The sequence below is a fragment of the Xiphophorus couchianus genome, chromosome 22, assembly GCF_001444195.1.
Source record: "Xiphophorus couchianus chromosome 22, X_couchianus-1.0, whole genome shotgun sequence".
In the NCBI taxonomy this organism is placed as follows: Eukaryota; Metazoa; Chordata; class Actinopteri; order Cyprinodontiformes; family Poeciliidae; genus Xiphophorus; species Xiphophorus couchianus.
In genome coordinates, this window is record NC_040249.1 from 7,788,152 (window position 1) to 7,800,049 (window position 11,898).

The following is an 11,898-nucleotide window of genomic DNA, read 5'->3' on the forward strand; positions in this document are numbered from 1 at the left end:
TATATATATATATACAGTATATATATATATACAGTATATATATATATGTATATATATATATATATATATATATATATATATATATATACAGTATATATATATATACATATATATATATATATAGTTAAACGTTTTTATTTCAACTTACCTTGAAATAAAATCGAGTGCGACCATGTGAACTAAGGGAATGATTACTTTTGTAAGGCAAAGAAGGGTCTTTTTCCACCAAAACATTTATATTGACATTTTTATTAAGGAAAAATTGAATATCTCAAAGGTTGTCTGGAAAAACTACCAGAAGACTGCAAAAATGCTGAAACCCTGAGTTCTTTTAAATCAAGGCTAAAACATCTGTTAAGTTTCCTTTATTTTAAGTAAAATATCATTAGTCTGTTCCTTCTGCTCTTTACATTCATTCATTATACCACTGCAATGTAATGTTTTTTTTTATTGTAAGCATGTAACATTTTGATTTACCTTATTGCTGAAACGTGTTCTACAGATGATTTCTATCTTATTAACTAAACCATATGTATAGTGTGTTTATGCATAACATTTTGTAATCACATTGAACTAATGTAAACGTATTTGTTCTCTGTTGGCCCAGTGGTATATTTCCTGGATGGAAATACCTGTTAAGGTACATCAAAGGCACACTCTTAACTGTCAGTATTTTCTCATTTGAGAAACAGGAAATACTCTTAAATGGAAAATCTTGAATTGGCTTGACTTCATAATCTTCCCTAGGATGCAGTTTTCCATGTTTCTTGTGCAGTTTTTTGCTTCCACTCAACTTTCCACTCACATGCTCAAATACATCACTTTACAGCTTCTTTAGTAAAGAGATTTTACTGCTTAGTGCACAAGTCAGCAATTTCCCCGACGATTATGTAGGACATAACTTTATGTTTTAGAAATATATATAATTTTCTATTGGTCTTATGTAAAATAACTTCCTGCACTTAGAGTTAGGATTAACTTCCAAGTGAATCTTGGGTTTCCACTGGCTGTGACTAAACCATAGGGTCAGGGGACGACATACGACGTATAAATTGAATATACCAGTTTTCGTGTGGGTATTAGTTTCTTTCTGTCAGTTGAATTTAAATATATCTACTTTTAAATAATATCAAGCTTGTTAAAGTAGGATTAAAGAGAAATATACATTTTTAAAGAGGCGCTCACAATTAAAAAAAATGATGATCCGTTTAGGGTGAACAAACAAAATTGAGAAACAGGGAACGTATTTTCTGCTGTCGTGAAAAAGAATTAAATGTTCTCCACATTTACGGCTGACCCGGCCGGCCCAGCACGTTCCAGGACGCCGCTGTGAGCGTATTTAGATGGAGCGAAGGGCGGTGGCCGGTGAATGAATAATCAAGGCTTCCATGGGCGGCGCAGTCTCCGTATTTACACTGGCTCGCTCCGCCCTACGCAGAGATAGAAAACTGTCTGCGGGCCGGAGGGATGGAACAAGTGGAAGGAAATGTTGCCGACAGGCACACATTAATTACTCCGCCACACGCTCTGCAACTCGTCCGGCTGCGCTCCTTCCCCATTGCGCTGTAGCGGCAGCAGCAGCAGCATCCTCCTCTCTGCAGAGCAGGACGAGCGATCATCCGGGCTGCCTGCGTCGGAGCTTCATGGCCGCAGCACTGACTATGAGCGGCGCACAGCAGGACCCGTTCTACCCGCTGCAGAAAGCGGCGCTGTCCGCCGCCTTCTCTCTGGAGGACTCGGCGCTGTTCGGCCTGGACTGTAAAATCTCAGAAGCGGACAAGGCAGGGCATAATGACTACACGCAGGTAAGGGGATCAAGAGCGACTTCACATGTTATGGGTTTCTTTGAATGGGCGTGGCAGATGGGGGCAGCGAACCCAGATTTTGTTTCTCCGCTCCTGGCCTGGAAATGGAGCCGGGCTCCGCTGTCTTGATTGTAGTCATCACTTTATTATTTTTACACCGTGTCGGGCCGCGGCAAGCGACCCAGCAGCTCCGCCCGAAGTCGCCTTCAGGCGCATGTTTGTCTACGCCAGCCAGTCAGCCAGTTGGTCACCAGCTGTTGGTCTCCCTTTGGTGTCCACTCACACCATCATACCACAGTGACGACAACTGACTCGGACAGAAATGTCCCGGCCGGCTCTGTCCCCAGTTAGGAGGAAACTTGTGCAGCAGAGGAGAGAAGTGTGTGTAACAGCTGGTAGTAGGTGGTGGAGCCTCAAATAGCAGCCCATCCCTAGGCTGCTGCTGCTACTGCTGCTGCTGCAGCGGACAGGGAGACATGGGTGGTTCCCCCCCCCCACCATTCCCTCTGGTGGTGCTGTTGCTGTTTCATCCTCTGCTGTCAAGTTTTACTAACTTTCACGGTATCCAGGTGGCGCCTTTTTACCTGAACTAGACTGACCTGTGAATGGCAGCCATGATTAAACAAATGCCAAAACATGGTTGTATCCTTCACTGTTGGCCTCACCAAGTAGGTGTTTGAGTTCAGCTTTGCAGGCAGCGAGGGAATGTTGCAGCTGCAAGTTGATGACTACTTGATAAATGCTTCAGCAGTGACTGTTCTACCAAACTTTTGTCTCCGAATAGTTTAGTGGAAGCGTTGTGCTCGAATTTGTTTCTAAGCGCTTGGTTTGTTTCCTCCACAGGTGAAGTGTGAGATGGACAGGTATCTCTCCCCTCCTGCCTTTCCACCCCAGTCAGCCAGCCAGCAGAAGTCGCATAGAGACACCACGTCGGCGGTGGAGCAGTTCTTCAGCGGAGACCATGCCGGGGCTCCCTACACCCTCAACATGAACCTTTACCTCCCCGACGTGGCCTACCTGAGGATGGGCTCGTGTGAGCAGGTCCGGGCCCCTCAGGCCCAGAACCGCGCCGGTCTGGCCCAAATTAAAACGGAAGCTGCCTCGTCGTGTTTCGGCCCGCACCTACAGCCCCACTGCCCCGACGGTACGCCCACGAGCAGCTGCGGCACATCCGGGCACGAGCCTAGCAACGCTGCCTTGGAAACCTCAGCCATAAACATGTCGCTAACAGGGTTACCGGACTTCACGAGTGTTTTCACCCAATCGGGAGGAGAGGTGTTCATCAAGCAGGAAATGCCGTCGCAGTTCGAGCAGCAAGGCATCCACCACGACGGCAGCGGCTCACTCTTCCAGCTCCTGAACGCCGGGTTGGATCATCACCACATTGACGGCATGGAGACTCAACAGCAGCAGATGCAGCACAATTCCAGTGTTCATGCACCTTTCCATGATTTACCAGTAGCCTCGGCTTCTTCCCAGCAAGAGCAGGGCACCAAGGCGGCCTACCGCAGGGTGTACGCGCATCCTAATGCTCAGGTGCACTCCCATTACTTGCAGCAGCAGGTGCCCTACCTGCCTCCCTCCCCGCCCAGCTCTGAGCCGGGCAGCCCCGACAGGCAGAAGGAGCTGCTCCACACTCTGTCCCCTCCTCCTTCGTACGCCGCCACCATCGCCTCCAAGTTGGCAGGGTCCACGCTCGGACCCGGACCCGGACCCGCCGGCTTCGCCCTGCCCACTCCAGTCCAGGGCCCGTCTCCGGGCCTCCCCCAGGGCCCTGCAGCCCAGACCACGACGCAGAACTCCGGGACCGTCCGATACAACCGGAGGAACAACCCGGACTTGGAGAAACGCCGGATCCACCACTGTGATTACCCAGGTTAGGAGAGCAGCACGCCCTCCACATTGTGTGCGTGTGTGTGTGTGCGTGTGCGTGTGTGTGTGTGTGTGTGTGTGTGTGTGTGCGTGTGTGTGTGTGCGTGCGTGCGTGCACACGCGCTGATTGTTTTCCGCTGTATTGTGTGTTTCCGTCTTTTTCCCCGTGCTGTGGTCAGGCCAGGCTGACGTCTGGCCAGTCAGAAAGGTCAGCAATATGACTACCAGATTCATTTTAAGACTCCCCTGCATTTTTTTGAAATTACACGTTGTTTTTTGAACTTCTGTCTCAGACCTCTGGAGTCACCATGCCTTCCTTGCACTCTGCTTGTAACTGCAGCGGCGTCGCTGAAATGTCAATCATCTGCCAGTACATTTTCTCTAACCATAAGCTCAGAAAAACACTTTGCATTTATTATCGCAACCTAAACGATTGTGCCACTACCAGCCCAGAAACCCTGACTGTTGAGCCTAAATCAACGCTGGAATGATTGTGGCATGAACCGGTGCTCTTGTGGCTGTTTTAATCACACAGATGTTTTCCTACAGCCATTTGATCTTTTTTCCCCTACACGCACCTACACGCACGCACACATACACGCACACATTTGCATGCGTGCTTGAGATAGCTTGCTCAGGTTAAAGTATTTTCTTAAACCGCCTGACAAACAGCCACACACACTCAGGCTGTACGATGTGCAGCAACTTGTAGAACATGAAATGTTAACTAGCCTGTGGCAGCAGGTAAAGGAGAGAGAGACAGGGGGGGGGATTTCGGTGAGCTCCCTGTAGCTTGTTCATACACGCTTAACTTCTTTAAAAGTGAGATGACACACATCCATCATTTCCACGAATCCACCTTTCACACAAGTATCTGTTAGCTGTACTCTTGTACAATACAATCGCGGCAGGGCAGGACCTTTTCTAAATATTATTTCTCACTGATTATTTTTGCTTATTGGGACGAGCTAAATCCCACATAGACTGAGTTTGAACAAAGAGCCATGATACTCTGTTGAGGATCTCCAAAGCATTTACTGTGCTTCATTCCACACAGCTTCTGGTCTTCATTAGTTCAAATTTCTTGCATACCGCAGCTCGGTTTATTGGGTAAATGCATATCTGACACAAGCAGATTATTTGGTCTAAGCTGTCTGCTTTTGTTTATCTCCATCTCTGTGCCTCAGGCTGCAAGAAGGTCTACACCAAGTCGTCCCATCTGAAAGCCCACCTCAGGACTCACACGGGTAAGATGCTCCTCTGATCGATGCGCTTTTCAGTCCGCTGTGCTCGGGTTTCAAGTGTCTGCGCTGGCACCGTGTTGCTAGGCAGACCGCCGTCTTCTCGTCATGTGTTTGTAAGCGTATCCTCATTCCGCATCCTCACCCCCAATATACTATTCCATCAAAACAGGTGGAAGTGCCACACTTCTGCCAGGAACCCCGGGGGGGGGATGACTCTCGCAGTATGTGATCGGGGCTAGACGTGTGGTGCCATCTTTCTCAGATTCACGTCACCAGATCAGATAAAGTGCACTTTCCCAAGGCCGGTGTTGCTTTTATTGCTGCTATTAAAGCTACTTGTCAAACTCTTTTGCAAAACAAAACTTTTTAGATGCAGTGTCTCACCTTTCCACGAATCCATTTTTGCTTTAGGTAGTTTGTTGTAAACTGTTATTATTTAATCAAGAAAAAAAAAAAAAAAATCCACCCTCCCAAAGACGAGCTTCTCAACGTGCCTGCCTCTGATGACATCACGCAAGGCGTAAAACAACCAAGCAGATTTGTTTTGAAAATGTTTCATGCCAGTGTTGTCAATATCCCATTGATTGCACTTTGTGTGGCTGCGGGAAAACATTTAAGCCACATATATGAGAACACTACAGGAAATCTGGCAACAATAAAACACACTAACGTGATTTGTTTCAGATTCCTGCTGACTGGAATGGACAGATTTTGGTTTAAAAGATCTTCGGCGATCATATAGAACCGTCTTATTTTTTAAACAAAAAAAGAAAACAAGGTCTGGTCGGCATGAAGTGTTTATTCAGAACCGCTGTATTCTGCCAAGAACTATCACCAGACAGATTTATCCACTCAGTTCTAGTAAAACCATCATTCATGCACCTGCAGAATCAACAGCATGTCTGTCCACACGGATGTGAGAAAAACAGAGACTTTTACATTCTAAAAATGTTTTAATGTCCAAATTAGAAATTTTAACAAAAGATTACATTCTGAATTTAATGTAAAATAAGGAGATTTTGCATGAAATTATAATTAGGTGAACTTTTTATTTTTGATTTGTCTCATTAAAACATACTTCAGCCCAAGTCATTGGTGGTTGTAAAGTTGTAATTTTCATACTTCTATGTATGAAAATATCATTTATTTGATATTTATGCTTCTAGATTAGTATCTTAACCTTTTTTTAGAAATTAAATGACAAAATAAAGCAATATGAGATCAAAAATTTATATTTAATGCTGATTGTTACATACTGGATTTTCCAGAGTATGGCTTACAAATAGATTACATCATTTTATTACTTTGTGGGGGTTCTGCATGTAAACCAGTCAGGTGGAATATTTGCAACAGGAGTAAAAACACATTCACACCAGTTAGAAATCTGAAGACAGCTTAAGATTTCTGCCAACACTTGGTGGATGTTTAGTTGCCTGTTGTTACATCCAATGAATTGAAGTAATTTGCTTTTACTTATGTCATATGTCATATAATGGGGGCAAAATGGTTGTACTGAGGGATGGAATGACACAGATCTATTCAATTTTTGTGCCTCTGATGTCATTGACCCAAATGAACAGAGCAGAATTATCAGAATTGTTTTATCTAATTATTGTTTTTTTGTTTGGTTTTTTGTGAAATCCTTTAGTGGAAATCCATACCTTCTTACTCAGCTTTGTTTTTATTCATTTGTTTGTTTTTATCAGTTCATATTTGTTAGTGAGAGTAAATGCAGTGGATCGATAGTAGTTTTTATTATACACAAACTTTTGTTGCCCAAATGCAAAAAAAAACAATTTAGCCCTTCCTGTTTTAAATTTCCCTCCTCAAATAATCCTTGCCGCATGCACTTTCCCTTTATCTCTGATTCCCCTTCCGTCTCTGTGTTTTCCTCAATCCGTTTCCTCCTCGCACGTTTAGTTTCAAACCATTTGGTTTTCCTGGACGAGCAGCGTCAACAAACAAGTGCTTAGGTGTTGGGCCCCACCTCGCTCCAGCTGACAAAACAAAGCTTCTGTTGATATCTGGGCATTCCTCGCTCATCTGGAAGTACACACAAAAAGCTCTCTCTCTCTCTCTCTCTGTGTGTCTCACCCAGAATCAGTTCCACTCATTAATCCGGGTGATTTGTGCAAAACGGCGGTGATGTGTGTGTGCATGTCTCTGAAGTGCATTTCAGTATTAGGAACATGACACGACAATTAGATCGTTCATGCTGCAGGGTGATTGTAGTTATCTCAGTTATTACAGACCACAAGATGAGAGAACAACACATAAACGGTTGTATAGCTCGAGCTATATATCCTCCCTGCACTCAACAACCTTTTTTTTTTCTCTCCCTCAGTTCCTTTCATTCATCCAATCATCCTTCAATCTAGTTTTTTTTGTGTGTGTGTTGTTTTTTGGATGCATTCCACCTTCAACCCTTTGTGAAATCCCCTTCCCCCAACAATTTATTTCTATCTTTGTCTATTACTCATTGTACATCTCTGATTCAGATGCTTCAGTGCACACCCACGCACACACACACACACAAACACCCCTCCTCATGCACCTGTCAGTAATCTGTATGAGATGATTCCTAATGCGTTTGGGCCCCGGTGGGAGTTCCCACTCTAATCTCCATCAACATCCATTACCCTGATTGTGAGTGTGTCGGTCTGTATTTGTGTGTGAAAGTGTATCCAGCTTGTTCTTTCATCGACTCTCTTGCCCATGTTGTCCACGTTCAGGTGCGCATCGATGATGCGTTTCTTTAGTGTGCCGACGTCGTGATTCATCGTGTTGCGGCTTAATTGCGGTGGTTTGGGCAACACTTCGCAGCCTGTTGAGCTTGTTGGGAGGGTTTGATGCAACCCGAAGACGCTTAACGGCTCTTGCTTAACTTCTATGCTGTGGAATTCGATTTAGATTCAACGCTTAAAAATAAGAACTTCTCACTTCCATCTCAATGAGGCAGTTGAGTCAGGAAAGCCTTTATTAACGAGATTTAAATCTTCTTAAGCCCGCCTCCGCACGCGCATACACATACACACACCTTTAACCTAGAGGTTAGAATGCTGTGCAGACGTCTGAAGAGATGCAAATCTTTCCAAAGAAACTTTTCATTTCTATCAGCCATGTGCATTCTTGTTTAGTTTTTTTTTCTAATTATTTTTACTGAACTCACATCCAGTGACGTGCTTGGTGACACTGATATATTTATGGTAATCATGCGTAAAACAAATTCTAGTTTGGCTTTAGATTTACACGGTTCAGGTGTTTACGACTTCGTTTTTACTGCTTGCATAGGCATTTAGCACACTATCTATGAATATGATCTGCCGTCATGCAGGTCCTTATCATGACACTCCCATCGCTGTGCTTCACTTTCAGCACATTTCATTTGGTCTGGCTACAGAAATATCAATGACATCTGTACACTATTTTTTTTTTCTTTGTCTTTCCTGACTCTTCTGGCCAATTCTTCTCCACTTTCTTTCTATGCTAGAATGTTAGCATGAGGCAAAACAGAGAGCTGGGTTGTTACTGTGTTAAATAACATTGGTTTCATCAAAAATAATTAGGAATGCACCAATCAGTTGGCCAGAGATTGCAATCAGCTAATTTTCCAAACTTCATTTTTGCTCTACGAAATAATGGAGCAATGCCTTTTTTAAAAAATCTGAGTTATGTTGAACTCTTTGGTTAGAAACCAATGCTGTGGTGCATAAATTGGGACAATCTGGTAATTATTTTAATTTCCCAGTGGATTCAGAACCTGCAGCACATTTTTAGAATTTAGATTGGGGGAAAATTTTCTTCTTTTTTTTTTACTCTTTTCAGCTGATGTCAATTTTTACTTTCTGAGTCAAGATTAACAAAAAAAAAACAAAACAATTTTATAATAATTTTAAAAATAAACATTTTTAGATATTTAATAAGGAGCATGTGCATTTCTTGTAAGCTAGGTAAGCAAACTCTTAAAGATGTTTGGACCAATGAGACTGAAACAAGCGGTTGGGTAAAGGTTGAGGCCACACAAGGTTTCTGCAAAGCGCCTGCAGCCAGAGGCGTGGAATGAAGAAGTGACAAACAGCCTAAACCCATCAAAGACGTGCCAGAAGTAGTAGTAGACAATACAGAGGAGTATCTGTGGGAAACTTGCACAGTACTGGTGTTGGAGTGCTTGACAAATGCCTGTGAGTGACAGTGTTATGACTGTATATGCTGTCAGACAACTGGAATTCTCAGCGAAGCCTGTTTTCCCAGTTTCTCCACCTGACTGTGTGAATCATGAAGGATTTAACTTGTGTTTTCACGAGAAGTATATCACTGTCTTCAGTATGTGCGTCCCGCCACTTGAACAGTTTGTGAACATGTAAAGACGTTCAGCTCGACACTGCTGTTATATGAACTAACCAAGACTCCCTTCTCCTTCGTTGCAGGTGAGAAGCCGTACAGGTGCACGTGGGACAGCTGTGACTGGCGCTTCGCTCGTTCCGACGAGCTCACACGCCACTACCGGAAACACACTGGAGCCAAGCCCTTCCAGTGCACCGTCTGCTCCCGCTCCTTCTCCAGGTCCGACCACCTCGCGCTGCACATGAAGAGGCACCAGAACTAGCCACGTTTTTGCACGCGTGCCACAGCCGTGCTGTGCTGAGCCCTCGTCCTGAATCTCACGTAAAGCACTCGGCTTGTGTCCGATAGCTACAGTGTTAAGCGGCTGCGCGATGCCAAGCAGCTTTTACTGACATCCCAGCTCCTCCCGGTGCTGCCATCGATCAATACAATTGTATGATAGCTAAGGAAGAAAACGGTGGCCAAGAAAATGTTTGGTTTAACACCGTCACAAGGTATGATACAAAAAAAATTCTTTGGACAAGAACAAAAAAAAAAAAAAAAAAAAAAAGCTCCATAGCGTAAAGAAAATGGTAGCTCCTTCACGTTTTCCGGTCCATTTGGACTTTGTGTGACTGGAAAGAAAAAAACATTGTCTGTCTTTGTTGTAATGTAGAACTTCTTAATTCAAGAACATCTTTTGTTTACTCATTGGTATGTCTGTCTAAATAGCTGGAATATCCAGATTTTTATTTTATTTTATTTTTTTAACCAAATCCTTCGGTTTGCACTAGAACTGATCGTGTATCTCATGCACCAACAAAACGTTCATTATCACAACTGGACATGCCACGCCAGACACCGCTGTCCGGATATTAAAAATTGAAAGCATTTATTCTCCTGAGACAAAGAAGATGAAGCATAGAAAAAGAAGAGGAAAAAAAAAACATGAGAGGAAGGTAGAGATGGCAAGACTGAATTGTTTTTCATTTTATAGAGAGGAAATCTGCAGATGGCTGAGTAACATAGGGACATGGGTGGATTGTAAAGAGCAGCCATTAGGCGATCAATTATTTAGGATGGGTTTTTGATGGATGTCCAGCTGGAGAAATGTAAGCAGACCTGATTCTGTTAAAACAGAAGCAGCTGTATTTATGCACAAGCTTGAATTAAGCATCTTCAGAATTTCATTTCTGTGCAGATTGTGCCATCCAACTTTTATTTTTATTTTTTCATTTGAACCAAAGTCTAATCTTCGTCATCAACACCCTATGAAGTGCCTCCTTCCGTGGTTAATGTGTTCCTGTTCTGCCAGAGCGATTAGTGTAGGCGGTTCTTTTAAACACACATGGTGCTGTTTTTGGTTCCTGTTCTGTTAAAAAAAACAAACAAAACTCTCTGAACTCAGTACGGGAAGAGGGAAACAAGAAACGTTAATATCCTAAAGCTGATCATCTCCATTGTAATAAAACAGCTCAGCTCTGAACACTTGAGACATCCTGAAACAGCGTGGAGCTTTTGTACTAAAGTGACAGTCTGTCTCTTTCTCCAAGGAGGTTTTAGCCTTTTTTTTTTTTTTTTTTTTTAAATCTGTAGCCAGATAACTAGCAACAGGGCTCCATCAGGCCTTCAAACTTGGACACATGCTCTGTTAGAGGACAGATTTGCCACGTCTTTGAAGTTAAAGAACTTGAATATATTACACACAGCTCCATTTAGATAAATGTCCTCCTCTTGCTGCCATTAGCACCCTGACAGTAGTTTTGCTCAGAGATGCAACAGTCAGAGTTTATCGATCTGTTTTGTATAACTTTGACCCGCCAATACTGCTGTGATCGGACGTCAGTGTCTCATGTTGGGTGCGCGTGCACCGTCATGCACGGTAATTGAGAGCAATCACACCACAACTGGGTTTTTACCGGCATTCCAAAACCAGAACCAAAGCACGGCAGACTGAGGTTGAAGCTCGGGAAGTCTCGCTCTCTCTCGCTCTCTCGCAGCTCAATGTTGCTTCTCACAGTTGCTGCAGCTGCACTGAAAGGTGCTGCTGTCAGTGCAGCCTGTTCTTTGCTTACATGCCGTGCGTTCACTGATGGGGAGAATATTTTTGAGTATCCGACCTGACGATCAAGCAGAAAATCGGCCTTAATTGCTGATTTCTCGGTGCATCTCTGCTTTTGTTCTGCTTTAGCAAGCCACAATCTTGTAAACCATAACTCCATGATCCATTAAGACCTATACTGTACTTTCTTTTTTACTAACTAATACAAACAAAACGGGACCTTTTTTAATGAAATAAATTTCGGTAGCTTTTGTTTATAGATGTATGGTCTTAATGGATTACTGTATTTACAGAACATGAGCTTAAGAAGGGGAATAAAAAGGGAATCTGTCCTCTAATATACACCCAGGTCTGAGTTTGATTGTGTGATTCGGCCTTTATAACTGTACTTGTTCATTCACTGCAGGTAGCTTAAAGATAATATAGCACTGTAATCTAACAAGGGAAATCTCTCTATTTATTTAATTGTGTAGAAGCTGGGATATAACAGATTCACTGTGTTTTTTTTTTTTGTTGTTTTTTTTTTTACCCCAGCAAAAAATGCCTTAATGTAAATAAATGCACTGTAAATAAATTTTTGTTCCATTTTTTT

The 11,898-nt window shown here is 43.2% G+C and overlaps 1 protein-coding gene across 1 annotated transcript; it reads left to right on the forward strand.

The window, feature by feature from the left end:
• Positions 1-1,164: 1,164 nt before the first annotated feature.
• klf5a (Kruppel like factor 5a) lies at positions 1,165-11,511 on the forward strand. Its single transcript, XM_028007277.1, has 4 exons — positions 1,165-1,805; positions 2,649-3,681; positions 4,865-4,924; positions 9,349-11,511. Exons 1-4 carry the CDS (start codon positions 1,389-1,391, stop codon positions 9,525-9,527), a joined length of 1,689 nt encoding a protein of 562 aa, XP_027863078.1. The 5' UTR covers positions 1,165-1,388; the 3' UTR covers positions 9,528-11,511.
• The last annotated feature ends 387 nt before the right edge of the window (positions 11,512-11,898 follow it).